Source organism: Rhyacophila brunnea, unplaced genomic scaffold, assembly GCF_057557595.1.
Source record: "Rhyacophila brunnea isolate RB1 unplaced genomic scaffold, BYU_Rbru_1.0 scaffold_18, whole genome shotgun sequence".
Taxonomy (NCBI): Eukaryota; Metazoa; Arthropoda; class Insecta; order Trichoptera; family Rhyacophilidae; genus Rhyacophila; species Rhyacophila brunnea.
In genome coordinates this window covers 12,740,146-12,764,694 of record NW_028232837.1, presented here as the reverse complement: position 1 = coordinate 12,764,694, position 24,549 = coordinate 12,740,146, and the positions used below count along the sequence as shown (strand labels likewise).

Genomic DNA, 24,549 nt, shown 5'->3' with positions numbered 1-24,549 from the left:
TCAAACATTTGCATAGCCTAATTCACCAAGTATGGACTTCAGAAAAGATGCCAGAGGAGTGGAAGGATGGGCTGATTTGTCCCCTGCACAAGAAAGGAGATCAACTAGAATGTAGTAACTACAGAGGGGTGACACTCCTTAACTCTGCATATAAATTGTTGTCGATTTTGATATTCCAGCGGCTGGAACCCATTGTAAAAGGAATACTCGGGCACTACCAAGGAGGCTTTCGACGAGGGAGATCATGTGTTACTCAAATATTCACTCTAAGGCAGGTTCTAGAAAAGACCACTGAATTCATTAATAACACGTATCACCTATTCATCCATTTTAAGGCAGCTTATGATAGCATTAATCGATACCGGTTATACGAAGCAATGCGATAATTTGAAATTCCGACGCAAATAATTAAACTTGTAGAGATGACAATGACACCAGTACAATGCCGGGTGAAGCTTCAAGTGGAAATATCTGAGCCATTTATATCACTGAATGGCCTCAGGCAAGCTGACGCTCTGGCATGCCTTCTTTTCAATATTGCGCTAGAAAAGGCGATACGGGATGCAAATATTGATGCCCGTGGCAGCGGCACGATATTTACTAAGCCTGTGCAGCTGCTGGCGTATGCCGATGATATCGATATCATTGCCATATCAGAATTGGCGCTGAAAAAGGCATTCACAGCACTAGAAACCTCTGCTAAATGAATGGGTTTACAAATAAACGAGGCAAAAACTAAATACATGCCTGTCTATGTCACACCACGAGAAGTCGCACCAAAGTTAGATATTGGTGCATACAAGTTTGATACGGTCGACAGTTTCATATACCTTGGATCTCTTGTAACTTGACATAATGATATTACAGAAGAAATCAACAAGAGAATCATGTCTGCAAATAAATGCTACTTTGGCCTGTTAAGACATTTTAAGCCCCGCATACTATCTGGCCGAACTAAAAGCACTCTCTACAAGACATTAAACTTGTAAAGCCAGTGCTCACCTACGCATCGGAAACCTGGACATTAACTCTGCGAAATGAACGAGCCCTGGACATCTTTCTCTCTTTCTCTAAATTTCTCTAAATTTTCTGAAAATTCTCCGCCGTATATATGGACCGATCAGGGATGTCACCAATTGGAGGAGAAGATATAATGCTGAGCTCTACGAACTGTACGAAGATTGCAGCGCAGTTCAATCAATTAAGATTGGGAGACTGCGATGGCTAGGTCATGTGCACCGTATGAATGACAATGAACCGGCAAAGAGAGTGATGTCCAGCAATCCAATAGGACGTAGAAGAAGAGGGAGGCCAAAGATTCGCTGGTTGGATGGAGCTGCCAATGACTGCCATATTCTGGGGGTACCAAATTAGAAAGCGGCCACACTGGATAGGGACATGTGGAGGGAGCTGTTGGAGGAGGCCAGGACCCACACCGGGTTGTCGCGCCCCTGATGATGTTGAAGGATTAGTGATTTATTAAATATCCACAAGTGCTTTTATTAATATTATTTACTATTACTATTTTAATTATCTTGTTAAATTACACACTCAGAAACAGGGTCGCTTATTGGAGCGCCGCTGGTTTAAAAATATTGTATTGCTTCATTTCGTAATAATTAATATTATTTAATACTACTATTTTAATTATCTTGTTAAATTACAGTCAGAAAAAGACCTCTTATTTATTCAAGTTACAATGTTTGTCTTGGAGTTTTTTTTAAACAAAAAACATGGCTGACAAGTTAAAAACTCAGAAGCAAACATGGCTTTCTTTCAAGTTGTCAAAAGCAAAGTCAGACTTCTTGATGGGTGAGAAGCAAGTGCAGCCTTCTTGAAATTTATTATTAAGGCGATGCATTAGTTGAGGCACGGTCTAAAAAGATCGTCGCTAGGCGATGCGCGGATTGCGGGTGGCGGGTGAAAATGACGCCTGTCAAACGAAATATTAATTGTCATATAAATCCAACATACGTCCATTTTATGTTCTGTTTATTGTTCTATTAGTAACAATAATAATATATTCATTGACAAGTTTTCTTTTTAAAGTAAATGGGTAACGTTTTTAGTCATCTTTACACGATTTTAGAATTAATTGACCCGTCGCCATCACGCAGCAAAGTGACGTGTTCCCGGGTCAACATTCTCTCAGTGAATGGCAGCGAGTCCAAAATTTCGTCGCGCGTACAGTTGAAGATTATTTGGCGTTTCACTGATGCGTCACCTTAATATATCAGTAATGTAATAAAATTAATGAGTTCTAAAAGTTAAATTGTCTTTGAAACACAATATTCTACTATGATGTATAGCTGACATAAATTAAATTAAATTGTAAGGCTTTTTATCAGTTTTTCACGTTTTTCTCAAAACCACTCCCGTGATAGAAAGCTGCATTTGCTTTTAAGCACCTCATAATATTGATTTGTAATAACCACTAAATCAGATAAACTCCAAGGTCTCCAAGATACGTTAAAATAATCTGAAAGAAATCTGAAACTAAGAATACTTGCTTTTCCCTCCACCACCCGCCACGTCTCCACACCCGTTATGCAGGCGTATACCGTGGCGTAACGAACGAACGATAGGCGCTGTTCAAATTTGTGCCGAAAGTGTCCCAGGAGCAACTTTCCAAGACCTTGGTTGGCGTGCACTAGAGTGTGCGTGATCCCTACTTCCATATAATGTATTACGGTCAATTCTCGATGAGAAAAGACCTTCTCGCTCGCCGTATAATGCCGCAAACTTTTTAAAAGCTGAGAAATTTTCCCTCGTAGATACCAAGTCGCAATGGCCGACCGGTCCAACTGAGGGTCGGACCGACTTGAGAAGCTCTTCCCTTTCAACCGACATATGGGGACACTCCCAGAGGATGTGATCGGCATCCTGCAATTCGCCACATAAGCAAGTCGGAGATTCTATTAGGCCAAGCTGACAGAGCTTGGAGGCAAAACCACCGTGTCCGGTTAAGAACTGAGAAGTCCAATGGTCTGGAGTCAGTCTTGTTATCTCCATGCGCCACTTTATATTAGGAAAAAACAAATGCGTTTGTCTGCCCTTGGAAGAAGTGGTCCATCGTCCCTGCCACGCACGCAGCGCCGTGTCATACGCCAGGTCGCGTACAATAAGTTTTCGAGCGCACCGGCTCATGGATCCAAGTCCTAAAGGCGGCGATATAAAGATACCGCCAACCTCCGCCCCCAGACCTCCGAGCAAGGCAGTCGTGGCACCACGGATTTGAATGTGCAGGTCTAACGGAAGCACTCCAGCAAGGACAGGCAACGCGTCGGTAGAAGTCGTCTTATAAGCCTTAGTGAGGACAAGCAATGCTGATCGTTGACCGCTGAGAAGAGTTTTTCGAATGGACAATAACTTACATCTATGATACCACGTGCTGGCGGCATATCCGGCGATACTCATAAAGATTGCATCGTAAGCTATTTTAAGAGGTCTGAACTTAAGACCCCAATTACTTCCAGTAAGCCAAGAGACCCGATGGTAAGCTGCTTTGGCTTTAGCCACCGATGTTTTGGCGTGGTGCAGAAATGATAATTTGTCATCCAGTAAAATGCCTAGATATGTAACCTTATCTTTGACTTTAACTAAAGTACTACCCATACGGATGGTGGGCGACCTTGAAGTGAGGTTGGTTGCTCCCTTGAGAAGGATGGATTCTGTTTTATGCGGAGCAAAAGTGAGTTTGTTAGTAAAACCCCAGGTCATAATGGTTTCCAAAGCCTCGTTAGCAGCTAGCTCAAGGCCATTACGGCTGTTCGCACTCACAAGAAGAAGCGCGTCATCCGCATAGGCAATAATACTGCAGTCGTTTGGAAGCGGGATCGACAGAAGGTCATCAAAAAGGATATTCCATAAGAATACTCTAACAAATGAGCACGACAGACGTGTCAGTATGAGCACTTGACAGGCAATGGCAGAACGATGACAGGCAATAATGGCAAGTCAGCCATAGACAACGGAAGGGGCGGAAAAGGTAGGACCAGTCGTGAATGTTTTGGCTTTCTCTTGAGTCGGCAATACATCGTATTTAAGCTATCACAAGGCTTGAAATCCAACAATAATAAATTGTGTTTGTTGGATTGTACCTAATAGGTATCGCTTAGGGACAATTTAATAGAAAGAATTCGAAGTTCTCCAAATCTGTAGTATTTAATTTCTCATGAATGGTACGCGGACATAAAAATTTCGCAAAACCGCGAGCAAAAGAAAATGAGTCAAATTTACAATAAACCTAAAATGCGAACGTAGCCGACCGCACACCACCAAAACCAGATTGTTTAATACCTATATTAAGTTTGAATCAATTTGTAAAACGAAAAAGAAAATTTTTCCACCCGATTTCAAAAAATACATGACAAAATCGTGGGAAACGTTGAATGTTAGCTCAGTTTGCAGTTCGGACATTGAGCGTGCTATGGTGTGCACACAATTTTTAGGATTACCTATAATGAATGATTATAATTTTTAAAACACAATGGATTTCCACCATGAATTACAGTATGTAAACACAATAAAATAAATTATAATTAAAGAAGTTGGACGACAGGCTTCAATCTCTTTGACTAGGTACCTACCACCTTTAATATTATTTATCGCGAGTCAGTGCGGTCTTGATCTCAAAACATGTGAAGATTACTACAAATGAATCTGTAGTGATAATGACTTGTGGCTAATTTAATCATTAGCCATTCACCTTTTATCAGCTTCGTTTTCATACTAAAATGATCCATTTTCAACGGTGTACCTACTTAAGCTTTTTTTGGAACCTACCTACCATTTTTGATTAAGTATTCATAAATACTTGAGACTTTCTGTTGTACACATAATAAATATTTAAAAAATAAGTGTAAAACTTTTAAAATTGTCCATTAGAGTGCGCTGGTAGCAAATATTAGTTGAAAATAAGTACCACCAGATAGCACTGTTGTAGCAGCCTACTTGAAGCATCCGGGAATTCGCCATACTAGAAATTGTAGTAGACATGGCGGGCATCAACCTGGATAAATGACGGAGAATGAGTTGTTTTTCCATATACATTAAAGTGGTGTTTTTGTGAAAGAGTATTGTTTACGCCATAAGGTTTTTTGTAGCCATTATTAGGTTGAAAAATGCAGAATGTTGGACAATCTGATAATCAAAATCGTGATAAGGTGAATGTGCAACTTGATGTAGTTAAATCGTCGACTCCCATAAGTTCTACGTCGAGTCCGGCCAAGTCCGAAACGGAGACTTATTCCGAATTACAACCCAGATTCATGACGGATTCGTCCGAAAGCGAGGAGGACTCAGTTTCCGAGGTAAATCACGATAGTTTTCCCGATATAGGTGCTAACAATTAACTGAAAATATTAGTACCGCCGAGTGAGAGACATCTTGCGTACATGTTGTCTGTCCTGTGAATACTTTTCTTGCAACGTAACTATTTTTACCTGGTTAAATATAAATACATTCATAGCGCAGTATACCATGCGGCTAATTATGGCCGAATAAAGACCGTTTTATTATCTGATGCCCTCGAAAGTTACGAAAAACCCTTCGGAATCCTAATCCGATAGTGGAGTATTCTGGCTGAATGAGCCATCGCCGCCGCCGCTCGCTGTTCCGAATGATCGTCGCATTAATTATTTTTACGATGATGTTATTGCCGATGGGAAGCGGTGACCCTTGAATCAAACAAATAAGCCACCTAGATGCATTCATTATGCACATATTATATAAGTCTGCAAATATTATTTGGCTTGATTCGACAGCGCACCGACGATATCGTGTCGTGCGTTTCGTCAACTCCGATGAAAGTATTTAACACTTTGTTCCGTGACAAGCTGTCAGTTGGCGAAAAATCGCCAATACGTCAGACCATCTACGAAAATAAATGGAACAAAGACCAGCGTGCTGTCTAAAATCTAATCATTCTCGTTTTTATGCACAGGTGATTTCTTGTTTTCTTTCGCGGTCCGCTTTTTTACTTAATTATACGCGAGATAAATAACCGAGGATCACTTCCATATTGTTGTTAAATAATCAAATTGCTAGTTGAAAATTGATTGTATGTTTGCCAAGTTTCCCAACAGCGGTGTGATAAAAGTCTTTCTAGTCGAACTGGACGAACACGAAAACTTCACCTTATCTTGTTGCAGTAATTACGTTTCTGTTTTGTTTTGTCTTGTCTTATTGACAACATTGTAATTTTTATTTTGATGTTTGTAGATCTTGCTGGCTTGTTTGTGCCTTAGCAGGCCAGACCTGTTGGTAAGTGGAGGAGATACTCTTGCACATTTACAATCCTGCTACCGTTTGTCTAATAATAATTGAATAAATAATATTTGTTTGTTTTCCACCGCCCCAAATTCTCTTTTTGTAAATAATGGAAAGCTGTATCAATACAGATCGACAAGAAATTTCAGCACTCATTTATTTCTGGATAAATACAAACATATCTTATTTATAGGGAATTTGTATTTTTGTTAATGGTTGTTCTAACATTGTGAATAATTAATGTCTCCTTAATAAAAACAGTATTATTATTAAAGTGTTAACCAAACTTTTTGAACTTTGACTGTTGAAGGTTTCTATACTTGGCAAATATACATCGCAACTGCCTCAACAATATTCGAGATTGTTTTCGTTATTGTAATGCATACGTTTTTGTGCTTATTAATTGCTTAATCAAACTCTTCAAATGCTGTAGATAGAATTTATGACTTTTCCGTGTCATAAGTTTCTTTTCTTGATTAAAAGCTACAAATTGCAAGACAGTCTTGGCCGGTGTGTGACGGGCCACACGTTAGAAGTGCATGTGAGGGTTTTATTTTTTTAATTTTTTAACCATAAAATAAATAACTAATCTTTGTTTTCCATTTAGACTTTATGTACACAGGACATGAGCATGTTTTTGGATTGTTTTGTGAATATTCACAACCAGCGTTTACTTGTGACAGCAGAGATGTTAATTAACACATAGATAAAGTGATATTTTACAAGCAAACTATTATAGTCCCCACAAAAATGGAGTGTCCAGGAAATTAAAACATCACCTTTTTAATCCTATAGATAGGTATAATATCTGTCGATAAAAGACGACAAAAGATATTAGCCAACCTTAGAAATATCATTAATAAAATATCAATTACCATAGTTTGGTATGGAAACAACTAAAAAAATCTTGTAAGATAATGGCTTTTGGTATTTTTGCATACCTACATTCTAAATTCAATTTAAACATATTCATTTTTAAGAGAAATGTGTGTTTTTTTGATTTGGTCTTATAGAATTTAACAATGCTCAATGAAAATTTGCACTTCAATAAGGAATCAACCCAGACATTCCTGTATAGAATTGAATTAACGATTAATTCCAAATTTTATTTGGAATTAATCATTAACCAGAGTTTTTTCACTACCTACTGTATTATGAAGGTTTTCTACTTTGAACGACATCATTAATTTTATTCTAAACCATGGAATTGAGTAAACTTTAAAGTTGTGATATCGATATGTAACTATTCAAATCGTTATTGTATGCATGATGTACTGGCACTTAGGACGGGTAATATCATGCTTCTTTTGTACACTTGAGTCGCTTAGAATCATAACTCACATATTGAAATTTTGTCGTTTTTTAGTTAAATATGCCAAGTGATTCTAAATGAATTAATCTATATACCGAAAAATAGTTGAGTATTAAAAGTCAATTTAAACCATGTGAAAATCGTTGACAAAGTTCATTGTTGGTGTAATATGTCGTATATTTCAAAGAATAGAGTTTTGTCACCAACGCCTTCCTAACCATATGTCTGCATCGTTAGGAGTATTAGGTATATATATTTAAAAAAAAAAAGTTATTCGACTCTCTCACTCATTAATCATTAATATTCTAGGGAGTTCAATACTGTTCTTCTAATTACAAAAAATAGTGCTCTGTTGGTTTTTAGCGATTACCTCAAAACTTGATTTTTGGAATATGTGAGTTATGATTCTAAGCGACTCACTTACACTAAACACTTGTTTATCCGAGTGCGGTTTATCCGTCCTTGAAATGAACAATGTTTTCTACTGATATTCAAAAAATATTAGAAGATTTTCAAAAACAAACAGTAATCACACATTTTGATAATATACAATACGTATCTACTTACCTATAAACATGTAAAATATTGTCTGCAACAGAAATATGATATTTTTAAATGAAATATCAGTTCATCGGAATTATTCACGTTTTTCATTCATCTATGCCACTCTTCATCATTAGCCTGGATAATCGAGGGTCGTGTACTGTTTGACTAAACTATTACGATAATTAATGTGACAAATGTTTTTTTGACATTTATTTCTCCGTGTCCACTCCCAGCGATAGCAGATGGTTAGCACATAATCTAGAACAATCTTAATGATATTTTTGACTAAGGATTGCCTGTTAGCCGTACCCTCATCCCAGTAACAGAAAGTGGGAGGGGCAGAATTACGTTACGTGCGATTGTGGTCTAGGAAAGATGATTCATTTGATTTATTTGGTGGTCGTTGTAGTGCAATGTGCATGGGGGCTGGCTTATTGTGCTAAAGATTCTGGTTTCTATTACCGGCGAGGTCATAACACATCTATGTGATTTTACATTGTGTGTTATTGTAATAATTGTTGGCCCTGTGGTCTGTTGTGTCTAAAGTATGTTTCACTTTCAACATCTATCCGGAAAGTCTCTTGAGATGCCCTTTATTGAGGTCTGTCGATCAAAATATTGCAGTAAGTACATAACCCAGTCTGTCCTGTGTCAGTCAACGCCCTGAATGTTAAACTGATTTTAAAGGCTGTGAAGCTTAGAAAATCTCCTATCTACGCCTCTAATGCATGCTCAATCTTTCCTCGCATGATTTATGTTACAATAAATCATACTTGTCATTGTGAAAAATCTGACTGAAGTATACGGCTGCGCTTGATGATAGCAATCCGTTCTCTTGACGTATTTTATTGCTTGTCTTCACATCACTTCGCTGATGTCGTGATCGGTCCAGTAGCCTTATAGTACCTGTACATGTGCATGGATTTACTTGCAGTAATAGTGTGTATTTTAGACTATCGCAACAATAACTGTTTACACGTAAAAGTGCTGACTGTCTCACCAATCTCATTCGTCAAGAGTAAGCGAGTCGCGATGTTGTCATTTTATAGTACTATTTGACAGGTTGTGAAAATCGGTTAACCTCTATACGAGTCTGCGCGTTGTGGTTCGTTTTTTTACCGGCAGGTCCGCCACTGTCGGATATTGAACTATCTCAACTGTCGCGTAAACATTCAGAAGCTTTTGAACTTTTTTGATTGATGCATGCAATCTTGCAACTTCTATGATAATACATGTTTACACATGCATTTTTCCATCCATGCACGTGTAAATATTACCTTATTGTAGCAGTTGTGCGTATGCCACATCATAGTTATAAAAATAACATGTGTACACTCTTAACGAGCAGGTGCTAAATTACCTGTTTAATAGGTTATCTTTAATATTCATTGATGTATCCACATCTTCAAAGCCTTGAGTATTTTGGTGGTGCTTCCTTTCAGTTTTCAGGCGTCATAGAAGTCACCAGTGTCATAATCCTTCACTCGACAGCTAGTACATATCTGTATTATTGTGTATTGAAGATTTATAATACAAATCTATACTAAATATTGATTGAAAAAAAAAAACAGTATATAAAAGAAGTAACTGTTAAGTGAATTTGGAGGTCTTTAAAAAAACATTTTTTTTCACAAAAACTACCATAATAAATTATAGTGCCAACACAGATTTCACATTTATTTGGATTTGCATATTGTGTTGAGTTTTTGTATTATTTTTAATTTAGTCATGAAACATTGCATTTACCTGTCTATAATGAACATGAATCTAGCTTCCATCTAATAGTAGAAATCTGTTGTAACTCTAAGTGAACTGTTTGTTTATTTGTCACCGTTTTCCAATTATTTTGGCCGAGCACCTTCAGATATTGTGTGGCTCATTCGTGTATAGCATTGCGACCGTCTCAGTATCTGCTATCGGGATCTTCTTTTGGAAGGTTACGGACATGTGAATTAGCCCAGTGGAGCAGTTGGTAGCATTCCCTATTTATATACGGTGGGTGCAGGTTCGAATTCCTATGGTTGATTTTAATTTACCTGGTGATCTTTCTCAATCAATTATTAGTGAGTATAAAGTTCTCCCTTTCCTTGTCTTATCATCTAAACAGGAGTTATACAAACGGTTATGAAAGTTATATCATAAAAAACAGTTAATTATCACTAGTGAAGCATAATATGGATTGGATCTAGTGTGTAGGTTTATTAACATAGTTATTTTTTATGAGGAATGGTTGTTAGCAGTTTGCTCAGTTCATTACTCTGAATTGGAAGCATGCATTGAAAATAACATGTGAATTTTGTGTACAGTTTTGGAGACGGGCTCTCTACCAACTACGTTACTGTGAAGCAGCTGAAGTATTGTTGGGTTCATTTGTGCTTCAGTTGAGGTTTCTGTTTTGGTCCATTCAGTTTTGAAACGGCGGTGTATTTAGACGATCAGTTGTCCGTTCAGTCGAGGTTTCGGTTGCCAGGTCAGTTCAGTATCGGCGGTGTATATTTACGTATTTTTTGTCCACTAAAATGGATATTATTTTTATAACTACTTTCTAAACATATTGGTTGGTGTAATGCAGTATCTAAATTTAAAGAATTATAATAGCTATTTCAATGAAAATTAGAAAAGTAGTAAGAAAAATATGGCAACATAATAATTTACACGTCAATTTAACTGGCAACTCTAAAAACAGATACGAAAACTGATAGAAAATCCATCCTGTCCCGTCTCCGTTTAGGTTTTAGTTGGCCGCTTCAGTTCTGCATTTAATCGTCAGTTTAATTGACAGCTCGACGGAAACAGAGACTTGGATAGCAAAACTGATCACTGCACCTTTAGCCGGCTCTCACATCAAAACTCGTCTCGTCTGCAACGTGACGAATATGTCGTTATTCACAAAATACACGTTGCCAAATGGAGCCCGGCAGATTGGTCGAATGCGACTTTTTAGTTTGAAAAAAAAAAACATCTGGAGGCACACACAACTATTTTCACCCGACATGTAGCGCAGATATAATCCCAAAATGTCGCACTTCGTCATTCATTTTGGCTTGGCTAGTGACATCATTGTTCTCGCAAGGCCTTGCTATACGCACATAAGAAAGTTGCATGTTGTGCTCAGTTTTGATTTTGACTTGTCCTGGATGAGACGATTTTCAATGTGCGACTGACTGGGCTTAGAGACACTCAATTTTATTTCATAAATTGAAGCCTCCCCTGTTACATGTTTCATTTTGGCAGTTTTGAAGTAAATATGCAACCATGATCTACATAACTTTGCCTCTGTTTTGGCATGTTTATTTTATTGATCTAGCAATATTAAGCCACTTGTTTTTGATGCATTATGTTGGTCTCCCTACAGTAGTGATCTATGCATCTGTCAAAATGGAGGATGACAAGTGAGTTTTTGTTAACCCTGCGGATGCAAAAAGACTTCACAGAGAAATATTCACATGGAAAATTGGAAGAGGAATAAAAATAAGTGAATTCAGGAATTCAGGAGAAGCCTTAATAATTTCTTCTCAACAAAATAGTTGTGTTTTTAAAATTCAATTACTTAAACCCTTCGAAACTAAGCCATAATAGATAATATTCAAAAAAATACTCGTCTATCTATATAATATCTGAAATTATGCAATTAAATCATACATAACTTTGAATATTTTATAGATAGAACAATATTTGTTATCTATTATAGTTTGGTTAGGGAGGGTTTAATGAGTTAAAAAAATGAACCAACAATAAGTGTAATATGTATTCTTAATCCAACGAAAACAAATAAGTATGAATGAAAAAGTGTACACAATTTTGTCATATCGCCCTAAATATACCAAAACTATTATGATTTGGTAAGGCAGGGTTTAATTGATTTTTAGAAACTAACCAATACTATCTGTAAATTGTAGTCTTAGTTCAATAAAAAACAAATAGTTACGTATGACTAACAAAGTGTAATGTGAACTATTTAAGGCAGATCTTAACAGCCTACCTCCACCCTTCGCTACTGGTATGAACACAACTCAAAGAAAAGTCTGCATTGTAAACAATGCAATTTGTTCATAGTCATAGTCGATAGCATGTCTGTTTCAAATTTATGTGGTATTTATAAATTCTTAGACTAACCTTGATTAACTTAATTATGTAGAGTATTTAATATTGTTCTCACAATATTATGATAATTCTGTTTATTTTGAAAGTACAACCTATGAATGCCAAATGAACATAATATTAGGTGCCAAATGTGTAAAACACGGCCATTGAAAATGGTTTAAAAAAAAAACTAAAGCACAATGCTTTGTAACTTTTCAATGAAATAGGCAACTTACATTTCTATTTATTTGTATATGAAAGTGTTTACCACAGAACAGATTAATAAATAGAATTCAAATGGGCTATATTCAATACACTACATTTTGATGCAGGGTTTTGAATGTGTGAGTGTCCTATGAAAATGAACCACACATGCACGTGCAATAGTGTGTGTAATACACCAATATTAAATGAGCATCAATGCATATACTGAGATCAGTTGTCAGTATTCGATGTATGACGTATTCTTGATACGTGTTTCAGTTTATCCCGGATTCTTCCTTACTCGAGATCGGTTGCCAGCTACTCCTTACCCGTTAGGTATTAGTAGAGTTCCCTGGTGTTTACAAATTTAAAGGTTAGAAGTAATCCACTGGCGAGTCATGTCTTGCTAGCCAACCAAAAGTCTATTTACGCCACAGGCTCTCAAACTTATTTCGACAAAAAAAAATCTAGTGCCCCCCATATTTTTTAACTTACCTTTTTACATTACCATCTGTTGCCTATCTTAAAAATCTTATTGCAAATATAATATTTAAATATGCATTATTATAATATGGATAGGATAGATAGGGTGTGACCCATATCCTATTTCTGAGATCAAAGAATGTTTCAATGAGAGGAAATAAAACTCATACTTAATCATATTATTTAGAAGTATAAAGTAGTAATAAAAAGCGGGAACAAGACTAGTGCATGCGGAAGTGACTCTGGTTTTTCCGTTTATATGTGTCTCCAAGCATTCAAGCCTAAAATCGCATCTCAAGTGGTGTCGTGTCTAGATTCCGTTGGATTTTTATAGATGGAATTTGTCACCCCTCTAGATTTCCTTAACATCCCCTAATTTTCTTTGAGCTTTCTACTGCCCCCCTGGAAGCCTCCACCGCCAACAAGGGGGCAATATCGCCCACTTTCAGAAAGACTGATTTACACCTATGTTTCTGCTACCCTCTTCTTTTTCCTGCATCATGGTTTATTTCCTGCTGGAGTAAATCACATTTAGCATTTTGGAAAATAGGTCTCCATTTGACTTGGTTCTTAATAATCATACGTTGCCATGTACTTCCGCTACACCTGATTATCTTATTGATTCTTCTGGCTGTCAGTCACCTTTTATGTCTTTTACTATCTGGCACTACTCGATGATTGGTGTGGCTTATCCAGTGATGATCTGTTCTTTGAGCAATATACCCTGTTCATCTCCACTCGGAGGTCTTGAAATATGTTCACCACTTACTTTTATTTGGTCCCATTGTTAGTAGAGCTTTATTCGACCCGAATATTGGAAACATAACAGCAAATTTGGACCAATTGATAGGATTCGAAACTGTGATTCATTGATGGGAAATGATTAGCGATGCAGGTAGACAGTTTAGTGCTGATTCAAATCAGTAGTTGCTTCATGAAATTCAGTTGAAATATGATCAATTTTATAATATGACCTAAACCTGTGAATCTGCATATCTATACGCCACATCTCATATTCCTGATCTCTCCGTGACATCTTCTGGATTAGCGTCCATATCTCCATGCCATATGAGAAGAATTGGAAAGACATAACAGAGATACGCAATTCTAAGACTTCATCTTTGTTACGGAGGTGGAGGTGTTGCATATTGAGAAAGGCATTCCTTGCCATCTCAATATTCTTATTTTTGGTATAGATTTAAATGATTTGTTCCTTACAATTCCACAGTATTGCCATTTATATTGGCTTACCTATATCGCTTTTGTTGTTTCTACACTGATATTACTAGTCATTCTAAAATAAACGGTCACAGTACAGACTTGTTGGGTACCCTCTTTCCGGTAAATCAATGAACTAACATTATTATTCAGTACAGTTTTGACATATCTGTTATCAGCCTTACACAATATTGAATCGCAAATTTGTGCGACAGTACTGTAATAGCGATACTTGATTAACTATACCTAATGGTTTCATTTCTGGCGCAATATCGTTACTTAAAACACCCTACTGTATAATTTTCGTGGTATTAAGAAAACAAATAATCCTTTCTATTTGGCATTGAAAATTGAAACGGTGAACTTGAATGTATGTATGACTTTATTAAATTATTCAAACATTTGAAATAGCCACAGCAATGATTGAAAAGTGTTAGATGATAATTCGTCTTCAGTTTTTTTTAAATTGGTTAAGAAGAGTTTGTTTACAAAGTTATTCTTTTCCGATCAGCTGATCTAGAGTATAGTCTGTCCGGATTGCACTCAGATTGGATTAGATTCCGATATTGCATCTGTTTGGTTTGTAACAATCTTATATTACAAATTAAAATTTGTAATTAATGTACATTATTACAAATTAAAATTAAAATTTGTAATTAATGTAGAATCAAACATACATTATTTTCTGCTTATCTCCTAAATCCTCCGAGTAACAAGGCTGAAGAGAGAGCGTATTGTCTGGCTATAAGAAACCGTTTTCTTTGCTTATGTGGCACAGTAGATCGTCAATTTTATTATAATTAACTTTCCTATGAAACATTACACCATTATCTTGCTTCTAAATACGGCTACCACATTTAAATACAACACAGTTAACTGTATCTTCTACTAAATTAACTAAAAATATTGACCACTAACTTTATATTTCTCACAAAAACACATAGTAGAACTTCGATATAACAGACTAATGCGGGTGAGGGGGTGTCCGTTAAACCCGAAAGTCCGTAATATAAAAACACAAAAAAATCCTGTTTATTCGTCTTCGGATGATATATCCAGACACATCCGTTGTGGAGTGACGTTAATGTTCGATGTTGACGCGCTTGCTTTCGGTGATTCTGCTTTGAAAAAAGAATCAAATTTTGTTTGCACGTTTGAAGTCTGCCGTGTTTAAAATTGTTGAAAACTCGAAAATCAGTCATGATGTCACCTTCATCTACTTCTACCCATTGTAAACTTATCGAATGGAGTAATAAATGCATCCATTCACTTCGAGTAAACAAATTAAACTGCTGTGCGACTGTGTCATTGCAAACGTCAGTGCTATGTCCAGTCTATGAGCAGGACGGTGTTATGACTCGAATTCGAGTGCGAGAGGTGTGACGTGATTTAGATTTAAACATGTATACCATTAACAGGATGTTTTTAACAATTTTCACATTTGACCGGATATTTTGTCGGGTATATTGAGGTTCTACTGTACTCCCTATATTGCCCATAGCACATGACTCCAAATATTTACCAGCTATGCATCTAGTTTCATTAAGTTGTTTATTTATGTCTTCTAATGCATATTGTAGAGATTATATACGTGCCGAATGCTTTCTCACTTTCCCTTATGGTTAGTTTTTGTTCAGACTTTGGTAAAAAAATGCATTGTTATTGAAAATACTAATGTTATCTCTGTGTAAGATTCTTGGATCCATAATAAGATGTGTCATTTCAAAAAGCAATCGACGAAAACCTCCTAAATCATTGAATTGTTTTCAATTTGTATAATCTCTAAATTCCATTTAAACGATAATTAAACAGCTTTTACTGTCTCCTGAAAAAGTAGTTTTGAATTTATAAGGTTTTAGACTGATTAGATTATGTTTTCATTGATTTCACAAATTTAATGACTCCCCATGGCTTTGAACCCAAGCATTATAGAAACCAAGTAAATATTCTTCCATTTCCATACAATGATTCATGTGAAATTCATTTTTCTTGGAAAAATGTTATTCTGACACATCTAGAGAAAATGTTGCATCAGCCTCAAAGAAAAACTATCTGTGGGAAATATTTCATATAGTTATTCTATGATAATTATATTTCTTTGTTATTATTTGTCACCTTCTTCAAATGGCATTGACAATTTAAGCCTGACAGTTTGATGCAGGATCCTGTGAAACTTTTCCATTTTAGTATCGAAGAATACCCACTATATTACTTATATACTTCACTCAATCACATTCCAACATTGGACATTGGAGCATAGCGAGAACACAGAGTCGTTCTATTTCCCTCAATCTATTGCCACATTCTGCGCTCGTTGTATTGTGAGATCTGCAACTTGTAGAATTTTTTTGTCCATGGAATCCGTGCCGCTGATCCACAATATCACCATACAGTAGTACCTTCATTATTTATACTAACTGATAATGTATATTATTTAGTGGAACAATTTAATATTGAATAAGCGCAGATGCGATTACTTCTAGTGTGCAGGAATTCCATTACATCACCATGTCCGATCCTAAGAGGACCTTCGCACAGTGGAGTTTGTATTATCATTTTTTTTTTGTTTTTACGAGAAATGGATGTTGGCCACTTACTAGGTCGTCCATACACATATTGAAAAACAGCATTTAAATTTGCCAGACCCGGGACTCCACCCCCGGAGCCCATGACATTGTATGCTGACATGTTACCGCTTCGTGGGCGTGGCGCAGGAATTAGGCATGGCTAATGTGATTTTTATTATGGTTGCTATTGTGGACTGGTACTTATATCATAATATTGCTATCACTTTCACTCAGTGCCATTTCGACTGTCTAGTTTTGTGTCAAAACTATCGAACCTCACGCTAATGTGCTATGTTTATAGTGATTTCTTTAAGTACTATAAAGTTATTATGAACATTTAAAATTATAAATTTAAGACATTTACAGCGTGACACGTAAAAACAAAGAAATTAAATCACATTATTAAGATGATTTAAACAAAGATGTGAGGTTTGGTAGTTTGGCCCGATATGAGACATATTGGGAAGGGCGGAGAGCGAGAGAAAGCCATGCTATAGGCTTGATGTAAGTAAAGTTGACAATTGTAACCGTAAGAATAATCACATTAGCCCTCAATGATTACTGCACACTTGAAGAAATCACATCTGCACATATTCGAGGTTAATTAGTTCCACTATAACACATCAATCACTGTTTAAGCGTGTATTGATGCAATCGTTTACTCCCTTCCAACAGACTGTCTTTGTCACTGCTATCAGATTGCCCTGCTTAGTAAAAAGACAGGTTTTTGGTTTTGGTGAAATGTGAACCCATGTTTTAAACTACATTTTCTCTTATATTTTGTAAAATTATTGGATTATGAAAAATATTAGAGATTATGTTAAAACAATCCAATAATAATTATTGTACATACTATAAGAGAAAAGGTTGCTTAAAACTTGGGTTCTCATTTCACCAAAACCAAAAACACTGTCTTTTTACTTAGCAGGGCAGTACCTATATGCCAAATCGAATATAATCGAACAGTTCGCAATATCGTCGTTGAAACTAGAAAATTGTGTAACTCCAAAAACACTACTTTACAGGAGAGACAAAAAACATTATGGTTTCCTATACAAATATATGGTTTTGGAGTGAAATCATCCATGATTTAACAATGATACAATTTTTCTGGAATTACATAATTTGCAAGATTGATAGATTTTATCAACGGCCACTAGATGGCATTCAAAGTCAATTTTCGATTAAAACGGAGTTACACAATTTTCTAGTTTCAACGACGATATGATGTGTTAATGAAATAATTACGTGGTAGGTAGGACTCCATTAGAATGATATTTAAACAAAGTTATTTTTCTTAATTAAATCTTTAACTGAGTCATAGTAAGTTATAATCGACCATTTCGAAGATGGGTTTATAGCATGAAACGGCTCAGAATTACAAAAATAACTTTTTTACAAACCATTTAATACAATCTGACGTATATTATCATTCTATCTTCGAAACCTCATACTTAAATTGAAAACACAACTTTTTCGTTTTAATATTTCGGTGCTGTGATGGCAGACGGGTTATAAGTACAGTTTTTTCACTTTTTAAATATTCTTCCATAATATGTCCCAAATTGTATAGTCTTTGATGTGGCAAGATATTAGAGCTGCAACTTTATTGTTAAAAGTCTTTGATGTGGCAAGATATTAGAGCTGCAACTTTATTGTTAAAAGATATCTGCATCTGACCAAATGTGAAAAAAGGTTGATATTATGGCAAAAAGATATATCTGCTTAAAATGTGAGATAAATAAAACTTCAATCTTTTTAAAGGATTGAAGTTTTATGGTTTGTGTTGGGATGCTAATTCCGCTTATTTTGATATAAAATACTTTAAAATATCTTATAAACTAACTCATGGGCCCCACATTGTGAATCGGGCTCCCAGGCTAGGATCTTTGACGTGCCCCCCTACCTATCGCTAAGGATACAGGCAGTGTGACGCACTACAGTAGCGTTTTCCAAATGGTGTATTGCGTAAAATTAATGTGTATGTTTAGTGTTTTATTGTATATTTTAATACGTTCATTTGAATTATGGAGATGTCGAGTATTGATACACAGTTAAAAATTGTATCGTGCAACCACATAACTTTAAATAATAATATCGTTGAAGGAAAATAGACTTTTTTTACTATTAAAGCAAATTTGTGATTTGTGTTTATCTCACTTATCTGGTCGACTCGCCTCGCCGGGCCCCTCCTGAGTCCGGGCCCCCAGGCTAGAGCCCTGTCAGCCCCTCCCTTGTGGGGGCCATGAACTAACTTGTCAGACTGATTTCAAAACTTTGTTTTTGCTCTCTTGTAAAATAATGTAAACAGCAGTTATAACCGTCTGGCATCACAGTACGGAATTATTTTAAAATTTTAAAAATTGAAAGAAAGTTTAAATGACTATGATTTCTACATAGTATTTACGAGGTTCGCAAATGTTTCGGTTCTATCCACGAAATTTAGGAGATTTTTATGCATAGATTATTGAAACGATTAAGACATGCTATGGGCGCAAGAATCTTATACAGATAGAGAGAGATATTCAGTATTATTAAAATGAGATTTATTATATTTACAGGATAACGATTTATTGATAAAATTAATGTAAAATTGCTGCTTTGAAAATGGACAACATTAAATTAAATAATATTGCCCTTATGCAGTATATATTGATTTATTACTAAACATAAAATAAATATTTTATGCAGATACTCATGGATATTCAATAATTCTGTCGATAACACACACTACACACTCTGTAATTTTTCTGTATATTTGTGAAATATTGCCAATCAATATGCTCTTGGTATTCCTTTGTATGTGGTGATTATGATGACTAGAATAGATCCCATCATCAGATAAGTAATTTGATTGAATTTATATCCCCCGTTGCCATTATTTAAGGGTGTGTACTATTATTACTAAATTATAAAGAAACATGCTGGTAGGGTGGAACCTACTTCAGCATTATTTAGTAGGCAAGAGGTTTTTGTTAAGGTTTTAAATAACTAGCCACATGATATCAAGCAGCATTGTATAAATATAGTATTTTTGAAGTTATACTTCTGTTGGCGCGTTTGGGAAATCAGATCAGAGTGTATTTTTGGCGTGTGACATGTAGCACATAATTTATTTTTTCACACGAAAAAAACGCACTCGATTGGATTCGAACCACCGATTGTTTGGTTATCAGCCGAACGCACTACCTTTACGCCACAGTATGATACTGCAATCGTGATGATTATACAGTATAATATTATAGTTTAGAATTGTTCCGTTGCGTAGGCAGCGAATTTATTATTGTCGGCCATTTGCAATTATTTACATAAACAAACTATTGAACGTCAGAGTGACACTTAATACTTTAAAAATAAAAACAATTAGAAACCATTATATAATTTAGTAATATAAGTTAAAGTGTATAGAAATAAACCAACGGCGTTCCAATAAACGGTCCTTTTTCTTGAGTGTGTAATTTAACAAGATAATTAAGAGCTAGTCAAAGAATCTAGTTTATCACAAGTTTTGTTTTTGTTTTGTTACGCCAAAGAAGTATATCTTCTAACGCGCGTACATAAGTACACACACCGATTTTTTGAATCTTCTGTCACTTTTATAAATCGAATTTAGACTAGTCTTTTTTTACGATTCTGTAATCGTAGTGCTTACATAATATTTCGTCCACTCCTCAGTTGGAGCATGTGGACAACACATGGCGCCTTCTTGCGTCTTCGTCTTCCCAGGTCATGCCAGTATCCCTAAGGTTCGCCATATCGTCTGACATAATCAATAAGTTTTATTTTTGTACGATGGCGCTACAGCAATCGAGCCTTGTTCTATTACACAAATTTATTCTGGCCAGTTCGGCTTTCATTCATATCTTACAATACATAATTTTGATATATTTCATATTGTGCATGCTTTTCCAATCGGTTACATGTAAATTGTACGTAAAACATTTCACCGTGACACAGTTCCCCGTGACACAGTTCCCCGTGAGCTTTCTATCGGAAAGAGATAACCGAATACTATACGGTCTCCAATTGTATTAGATTCAATATGAACATTAGTTCAATTTTCATAGCTGATTTTGGCAAAATTCATGAATTCAAAAATGAAAACCTAACCTAACAAATAATCCAATATATCGGCTATTTTCAAAATTTGTTTGTTGCTGGCTTCCTGTAAAGTGTAAACCGACAAGAACCATGTTTTATTTAGACATGAATTTTATATCAGTACTATACGACCCAAAGAGGTTGGACTGTCTTTAATATACGGCCATATATTTCAAATACATGTCACGGTAAGTGTGATTAGGCGAACTGCATACGTACAAGTTTTCGGACACACTTCCAATCGCGGCTTGTTATGAAGACGTTCATCTGACTCCTCAATTTATCACTATCAGTTTGATGAATGTCATATACCTAAAAACTAAACTATAAATATATCTGATTTTTCACACCTCACCATCACCTCCATGTGTTTATATATATCCACTGAAAGATCCTATATAAGCTGTCAAACAATTGTTTACCATGAAGACAGATTTAAAATGATTTTGCAGTAAATTAGATATGAGTTTACTAAAACTGCCACAACTTTTTTATTATATTAAATTTCAATATATTTTTTAATAGTTATTGAAACATTGTAGTTTATAATTCTCTTTTTAAAGATGTACCTAGGTATAGGTATATCTAAAATTTAAGAAATATCTAGAAATATTTTTTTTTACCAGGTACAATTAGTGGCACCAAATTGATACCGATTGTCCAGAATCGCTTGGTCAACTATGGTGTCGAATCGGCGCCGATTGTTAATTATTTTTTTTAATTCGTCATAGTGATATTTTCCTGTTGATACTAATATCATTGTAGGCTTATAAAAATAATCCTAATCTCAATAGAACCATGGAGGGCCATTTATTATTATAAAAGTATGGTAAGCAGGGTATTACTTAGTTGAAGAAGTTATATGTATGGTAGATTTCAATTAGCCGCCAGTATATCCTTCCTACAATACATATTTGGCTAAAGTGTCTTGAATATAGATATTTGATTTGACAGTAAACTAATCAGTACTCAAAAATGTCGACAAAATTGCATACACTCCCAAATATAAATGATATCGATCTAAAATGGTCTGAGATTATTAGCTGCGCACTCCCTAAAATTCGCAATAGTGTTGTCAGTATGCTGAAACCGATATACACTATGTTAATTATCCTTAAAATTGTTTAATCTATTGCTTACTTTCAAAATTCCCAAAATGCTGGCCCAAGGGTCATCCCCTTGACCTTCTGAGGCCTTCAATTGAGTGCAGTGTGAAATTAACATTTATAAAAAAATATAGCACTCAAATGAAGCCATTATACACATTTAGAATTCACCATTTCACAACAAATAAAGACATTACATTATATTACGTCTACTTCTATTACCTTGCTGTAAAAGAATAGGAAATATTTTGATTTACTCTCCTAAGGTTACTAATTTAGATTTAATCCTTGAAATAACTGTAATTTCATAGTTCAAAGTAATATACTGTTTTTTTTTTAAATCAAGTAATTATTTACTGCAGGCTCAAATTTATGGTAATAGAATCAAACGAATCACCTATTATAATGATTTCAGTTTATAAACAATTGTTTATTTTGAATATTCAATATACTAGTCCAGATTTATATTACGTGGCTCCTTGGTACGCACGTGGTGGTGATCTTGAGAAGTATTGAATGCGTAAATTAAGTACCATATTTCCAAAACTTATCAAAATGCTGCCGAGAAAGCAATGCAAAGCGTCCATTAACATTCGTTATTTTAAGGGAATCCTTGAATAGTGAAGCGATCCTGGTTTTGTCACAAATACTCTCAATACTAATGTGAACCAGTTAAGTTGTTCTCCAATAATACTTGATATTGACATGGGCATCATAAAAATGCAATTAATATACTTATTAATGAGAAAAAAATTTGTACATTCCGATGTTTTCCCCCTTTTAATGTTTACATTGCTAATCATGGCAACTTTCCAAGGTTGTCACCCCTCCCTCCCCTTCATGTAAAAATATATCTATATCTTTTGAAAGAAATGTAAATGTTATGCTACTTATATTTGGCTCTGTGTAAAAAGTTTGCCGACCCCTGTACTAGTCTAAAGTAGAATCTACTTATCTTTCAATAGGTATTTTTAATGATGATAAACATGTACCTAATCATCTTTCTTCTGAAACTTAGTACTGTATATTATTAATACAATATATATGCATTTCCTACACTACTCATAATTTGAATACATACTTAATTAAGTAATTTATACTGATATCGATATGCATAGCTTTTCACATTAACAGTGTTATTAATATGACTAAAATTGTGTTTATTTTATTTCATAATATTATTAATTCTTCAATGAATATTGCACTTCTAAGAAAGATTGTGTCTTGATAAACTATCATTTTTAGACCAATAGGTCTTCACTGGATGTTGTATTAACAGATTTTTTTTATAAGGAATCATTAGCAAATTGTCCAACCTATGGGTATTAACCGGTTCCAATGCCTTCAGCAAGTTTTCTCGCTCTATGAGGCCGTGATCGACAGGCCGCACATACAAATTTCGCGAGTTATCTCGTCCGACATTAAACTCAAATTACTAGCCACTGTCGATTGATTTGCATAATCTAAAAAATTAAACACACAGTGACATCTGTTTCAATAATTATGAAATACTAAGCCTCAAATTATCGGTATTACAGCGATTTTAGTAAGAGCTTCGCTCTACATTCAACATGTGTCGTTAAAAATCTGCAGCCTGTCAGATACTGCCATAGTGAGGCATAGAAAAGGTAAAAATTTACATGTATTAAAAAACATACGAATTTGCAGACAATGTCAGATACCCTAACTGAGAATTTTATATTAGTTACTTGAACATACTTAATTACAAAAATATTATGTACACAATACCAAAATGACTAAACATCCGCTATAGTTTATTCCGTATCCATCGTTGGTACTTGTTTGCGAGCATAATACACCGTGCTGTGCCTCCAAGAATCTCTGACGCTTGCCATACCATACCACCATCCTGTAACTTCGTCATATACACCCTCTGGATGATATCTAGTGTTCTTCCATGATAATATAATTTATAGCTACCATGTTTTAATGCTTCAACATATTGAATATGAATTTTTCTATGTCTATTGATAATTCAACCTCACTAAAAACGTTGCAGAATTGATATCAGGTTTTGCAATTATTTAGACTATTGTGCGACTTGGCTACGTGAAGGAAGGCGCTGTTGTCAACTAAATGGGAGGAGCTTGTTAGTTTATAATGGAAGTGCGGTTAAAAATGGGAGGAACATGTTAGTTTACAGTTTTAACACGTAGCCAAGAAGATGTTGTCATAGAGTAGTTTTGCGTAGTTTTTGGATAACACACTAAATATTTTTTTTTTTTGCATACCTAGTGACTATTTTAATGTATATTATAATACTGCAGTATAACAGAGTTATGAATGATGCACATGCATAAATTTATTGGCAAAGTGCCTTGCAAATTTAAAATGTATTGGCTAAATTTCACCAGTGGATACTTGTGTATAGATTTTGTTTTTAATGATTACCAAAAGAAAATGGACTGCTAACACGACCGTATTTGTTCATTTTGTACAGTGCAATTATATTTAAACATGGGATTAACAAAAGATGTTTCGAAAGATGTTGAAAAAACCTTCTATACTGCCCTGCTAAGTAAAAAGACAGTGTTTTTGATTTTAGTGAAATGAGACCCACGTTTTAAACTAACCTTTTTCTTATATTATGTATAATTATTGGATTGTTTTGACATAATATTATCTAAATACACTGTTT

General features: G+C 35.2%; 1 protein-coding gene across 4 annotated transcripts in view; it reads left to right on the top strand.

Moving 5' to 3' along the window:
* Positions 1-4,975: 4,975 nt before the first annotated feature.
* Positions 4,976-24,549, top strand: part of mask (multiple ankyrin repeats single KH domain) — a 71,447-nt gene continuing 51,873 nt past the window's right edge. For 2 of the 4 annotated variants that reach the window (XM_085945356.1, XM_085945355.1), the window contains exons 1-2: positions 4,976-5,312; positions 6,223-6,264. In XM_085945356.1, the coding sequence (XP_085801482.1) occupies positions 5,124-5,312; positions 6,223-6,264 (231 nt within the window). In that variant the 5' untranslated portion in view covers positions 4,976-5,123. The remainder of the gene's footprint in view (positions 5,313-6,222; positions 6,265-24,549) is intronic. The other 2 variants (XM_085945358.1, XM_085945357.1) reach the window with 1 other exon arrangement.